The sequence below is a fragment of the Temnothorax curvispinosus genome, unplaced genomic scaffold, assembly GCF_003070985.1.
Source record: "Temnothorax curvispinosus isolate PA1 unplaced genomic scaffold, ASM307098v1 QBEX01010926.1, whole genome shotgun sequence".
NCBI lineage: Eukaryota > Metazoa > Arthropoda > Insecta > Hymenoptera > Formicidae > Temnothorax > Temnothorax curvispinosus.
The window spans coordinates 1-5,628 of record NW_020220706.1 but is presented as its reverse complement, the minus strand read 5'-3'; the positions used below and the strand labels follow the sequence as shown (position 1 = coordinate 5,628).

At 35.8% G+C, this 5,628-nt stretch overlaps 1 protein-coding gene across 1 annotated transcript; it reads left to right on the top strand.

Moving 5' to 3' along the window:
- The first annotated feature begins 22 nt into the window (after window positions 1-22).
- On the top strand, window positions 23-5,616 carry LOC112460908. Its single transcript, XM_025025850.1, has 3 exons — window positions 23-579; window positions 669-1,938; window positions 5,534-5,616. Exons 2-3 carry the CDS (start codon window positions 803-805, stop codon window positions 5,535-5,537), a joined length of 1,140 nt encoding a protein of 379 aa, XP_024881618.1. The 5' UTR covers window positions 23-579; window positions 669-802; the 3' UTR covers window positions 5,538-5,616.
- Window positions 5,617-5,628: the final 12 nt, after the last annotated feature.

Sequence of the window (5,628 nt, the reverse complement as noted above, 5' to 3'; positions counted from 1 at the left end):
ATATATATATATATATATATACAGGCATGTGTATGGAATAAATTTTCAAAATCGACATGTATCGGGTCGGTAATTGAGCATGACTAGCTGTGCGGTGTAGCTTGATTACTGTACAGGGAGGCCGCGTAAATTTGTATGGGCCCCGTGCGCGTGCGTGATCAACCCGAGCTCCCATAGATCTTTTCAGCAGTGCTGGAGATCGCAACGGACAGTGGTGTGCGCGTGCGGATAGCCCTGCAGAGGCACGTGGTTTTCTCGCTTTGGGGTTATTGTGAATTGCAGTGCGTTCTATATAGCCTCATAAGCATTAAATTTTTATCGCTGAAAGAGATCTAGTGATAGAAATTGTAAATTATTATCGGTCAATATGAATGTTGGTTTATCTTGTCAAAAGAGGAATGCTAATGTTCAATTGATATTTGAATCCCGATTTAGATGGAAGAAGATAAGACGAAAAATCTTCCGATGGATGAGGAAGAAAACCAGGATTCACTGGTTGACTACGATAGTGACAGCAGCGTGGTCACAGTGGTAGAGAGAGAGAGAGAGGTAGTGATAAAACAATAAGTAAAGATGAAGGTAAAAGAGTATTTTTTTTAAATAAAACAATCAAGAAGGATAATATACTTGTGTATTCAGAGATAGAGTAATTTAAAAATGTTGTTTAGAAGAAAAAGAGAACAAGAAGGAGACTGAAGCAAAGGGTGCAATCCCGAAACGCGGCAAACCAAAAATTATAGAGAACATAGATGTAAATAGAGAATGGGCTGAAAATCGTCCTGTACTACCTATAGGGACAAAGATGCTTTACGAGAAACAAGAAAAAATGGTTGAGAAAATGGAATCGGTAATGAAGATGTTGGATAAGGTTATGACCCAAGCAACCTCCATGATGGAAAACATGGTAGAAGTCGCCCGCGTAAATTTAGAGAAAGAGAAACTAAAGATTAGACGTTTAGAGGTAAATAAACAGAATACGCAAAGTAAAGTAGAAAACGGTATACAAACGGTTAAAGAATTAGAAGTAGAGCCTAAAAAGAAAAAGTTAGATGAAACAGTCTGTTCAGTCGAGAAAAATAGAAGTTTAGAGACAATTAAGAGTGCTTTAGAAGTAGAATTAAACAGTCAAAGGTTGCATATTAGAAGAGAATATAAGCTGACGCAAAAATCCAACTTTGATCTTTGGATGGATTATTTAAAATCCGAATTAATGAATAACGAGTTATTAGATGTAATAGATTCAAACATTGATAGTCCAGAAAATCTTTCCGAATTAAAAGTTGCTAAGAGAAAAAGTTTAGTTAGAGATATAATAATCAATCATTTAGATGAAAATTATCATAAAAGGATTTTACATGAGAAAGATCCAAAAGAAATTTTGAAGAAATTAAGAAGTTATAAAAAGAGTGAAGTAAACGTTACTCATACATCGGTACGGACTAAACTCTATCAAATTAAAATGAGAAAAGACGAAAAAGTAAGTGATTTTTGCAAACGCTTTGATTCAATAATTAGAGAATATGAATCATGTGAAGATGCGGTACCTCTCACAGAACAAGAAATGAGATCTGCATTGTATCAAGCTGTGTCAATTAATGTGCCGGAACTGAGGAATGTAGATTTAATTAGAAGACAAACTAATCTTAAAGAAATGAATGTAGATGAAATAAAATCTTTCATGATGCAGTTAGAGGCAGAGACTAAGAGTGAAGTTAGAGAGAGGCTAGAGAAACCAGAGGTTAGAGTGCAGAGGGCTACCGCAGAAGAGCACAAAGAAGTAAAGTGCTACCGATGCAACAAATTGGGTCACATGGCGAAGGACTGCCCACTAGCGGGATCAGAGGCCTGGTTCTGTTACTACTGCCAGGAGATTAGAGGACACAAGGGTGATAGCTGTCCTAATGCCGGAGCCCAGACGAACAGATTTAGAGGAAAAAGGTATACAAATAAAACCGTTAATAAAAATATAAACAAAAAGAATAGATGGTAAAGGAGATCTTTTGTTGTTAACAAATGAGAAAGAAAAGAAAGTAATTAAATTAACAAATGTAATTGCAACGAAGGAAGTATCCGAAAATTTACTATCTTTAAGAAAGCTGGCTGATGCAGGGTTCAGTATTTATTTAGATGATAAAGTGTTTAAAGTTCACAATAAACTAACAAATAAAATTGTTTTTGAAGGAATTTATGAGAAACCAAATTGGATTATGCAATTTGAGGTTAAAAACAACAATATAGAGGACAATGAAAGTGTAGAATGTGCTGTGTATAGATGTAGAGCAGAAATTGTTCCACATTGTGAGTCTCCTGAACAATCGCAAGCAAACATTCAGACCAGTGAATTATCAATTTCGGAGAGAGAATTAGACGAAAGAGACAATGTTGGCTCTGCGATTGGGAGGGAGAATGAAGGAGAGCTCACAAATGTGAACGAAAATATAGAATACAATAATGCTGAACTCGATCAAGTCATTAAGTTAGAAGATATACAAACATTAGAGAATATAGAAGAAATGTGTGAAAGCTCAGTAATTGAAAAAGTAAAGAAATTAGAGAAAATAAATGAGGCGATGTTATGGCATGTTAGATTAGGTCATGCGTCGTTAAACTATTTAAGACAGCTACAAAAAGTAGAAAAGAGATTAGAGACAGTTAAGTTTGATAACTCCATATTAGAGTGTGAAGTCTGTATAATGGCAAAGATGGCAAAATTGCCGTTTAAAGAAAACAGAAATAGAGCACAGAGACCACTACAAGTGATACATATGGATATCATGGGTCCAATAAAACCTACATCTTATCCAGGACGAAAGAGGTTTATAATAACCTTTATAGACGATTATTCTAGATTAGCGAAAGCTTACTCCTTGAAGACGAAAGATGAATCGGGAGAAGCTCTAGAGAAATACCTAATATCCGCCAGAAATCTACTAGGAAAAAAAGAAAAGCTATGCTATGTGAAGTCAGATCAAGGCAAGGAATTTACGGGAGGTGCTTTTAAAGAAGTGTTAAAAAGAAAAAATATAGAAGCCATATATGCACCACCGTACACTCCGGAACATAATGGAGTTGCAGAAAGGTTTAACAGAACGATGCAAGAGAAAATAAGAACATATATGTTCGACTCGGGATTACCAAAGAGTATGTGGGAGTTGGCAGTTGACGCTGCTGTGCATGCGTACAACAGATCTCCACATAAGACTATAGAGTATGAGATCCCCTTGAAGAAGTTCTCGTCAGAAACAAGTTGTCATTTCGAGCAAATAAAGAGATTTGGATGCATTGGATATGCAAGAGTACCAAAGCCTACGTCGAAATTTGACAAGAGAGCTATTAGAGGTGTGTTGGTAGGATATACTGACACTGGATATATACTCTGGCATCCAAGCACAAGAAAATTTATAGAGTCCCGACACATTAGATTTAATGAAAAGATAACATATAAAAATGTATATCAAAACAGTCAAATAGAAGAAGAAAAAGACTTAGATAAAAATTGGATGAAAGAATTTGTAGAGGATGAGGAAAAGGGAGAACAAAAACTAGAGATTCCTGAGAAAAGGAAAAGAGGTAGACCGAGAAAACAAACAACACAACTAGACGAACAGAAGCAGAAGGACACACGAAAGGAAAGTGAAGCTCCAATGACTAGAAGTAAAACTAAAAGAAAACTAGAAGATAATGGAGACACTGATGTGCGGAGAAAAATAGAAGATGTTAGCTTTGCTAATTATATTAATGTGAAAAATATTCAACGGAATATAGAGAATGAAGATGAATTACATCAATGCCTTATGGCATCGTTAAATAGAGAGCCTGTTACTTATGAAGAAGCTATATCAAGTAACGAAAGAGAGAATTGGAAAATTGCAGTCAAAGAGGAACTTGAATCTATGTATGCTAATCAAGTGTGGGAACTTGTTGATAGACCATTAGAGAAATTAGATGGAAGACGACCTAATATAATAGATTCAAGATGGGTATTTAAGAGGAAATTAGAAGCAGATGGATCAACCAGATATAAAGCGAGACTGGTGATAAGAGGATGTAAAGACAAAAATGTGTATGATCTAAAAGAGACATATGCAAGATATGTCTCAAGATATGCGGTTTCAAGATTGTCACTGGTTAGATCTATATTAGCAATGATAAATAAATATAACTTATACGCTAGTCAGCTAGATGTTAAGACTGCGTTTTTAAATGGAGTTCTAGAAGAAAAAGATGAAATATATATGGAAATTCCAGAAGGAGTAGAACTGGATGAAAACACCAAGAAGACTAAGGTGTGTAGATTGAATAGAGCTTTATACGGATTGAAGATAAGTCCGAAAAGATGGAATAAAAGATTTTCAGAAGAGGCTAAGAAACTTGGATTAGAGAACGACCTACATGAGCCATGCCTGTTCACGTGGAGGAAAGAAGGCAAAATAGTGATCGTATTACTTTATGTAGATGATATGTTGGTTGCATGTAATGATCAGAAGAAATTAGAAGAAATCAAAAAGAAGTTGAGTGAAACATTTGAGACGAAGGATCTTGGGGAACCAAAGAACTTTCTGGGAATAACAATAGAGCGAAACAAAGAAGAAAGTTGTATGTATATTCATCAGACGCGATATACTTAGAGCATATTAGAAAAGTTTCATATGAATGAATGCAAGCCTCAGAACACTCCTATGATCACCAGAAAAGTGAGCAATAAAAACAGAAAATTAGAAGAAAAGAGTATTAGAGAAGAAACTAAAAGAGTACCTTATAGAGAAGCTATAGGAAGCTTAATGTATCTGGCAAATGCTACACGACCTGATATAGCCTTTGCAGTAAACTATTTAGCAAGAAGACAATTAGAGCCCACGGAAGAAGACTGGCAAGATGTAAAAAGAGTCTTCAGATATCTTAGAGGAACTGCAAATAGAGGATTAATGTTTAAAGGTAAAACAGATGAGTTAGAGTCGCTGACAGACGCTAGTTTCAGAGATTGCATTGATTCTACATCCACTGGAGGATATATAATCAAAATATTTGGAGATGTGATAGCATGGAGAAGTCATAAACAGACATATGTCACACTCTCTACCTGTCAAGCAGAGTATCTAGCAATGAGTGAGGCCTGTCAAGAAGTAATCTCATTAGACAAGTCGCTCAGATATGTTGTTGGAAAAACATTCTTGCCTGCAACAATCTGGTGTGATAACAGAGCAGCAGGAAACTGCACTAAGAAGGATGGAAGTCACAAACTTAAAATGTTTGATGATAACTTAGAAGAAATAAAGAAAAACTTAGAAGAAAGAGAAGAAACTGGAAACAGAAAACATATGGCTGACACTCATGGAGACTTTATCAAGCAGTGTGTTGATCAAGGGAAGGTGAAAGTCGAATGGATTGAGACCAAAGAGAACTTAGCAGACATTATGACAAAACCTTTGCCTTTAGAAGCATTTGCATATCTAAGAGACAATATAATGAATATAGAGTTTGAACAGAATTAGAGATCTATTTTACTCGATAACTGATTTTTGATATGTTACAGATAAAGAAGAAAATTAGACGAACACGGATCGCTCGCACAAAGGGAGGGAGTATGAGAAGCCGGGCTTTGAACGAGCGACGTGCTCCCGCCCTTCT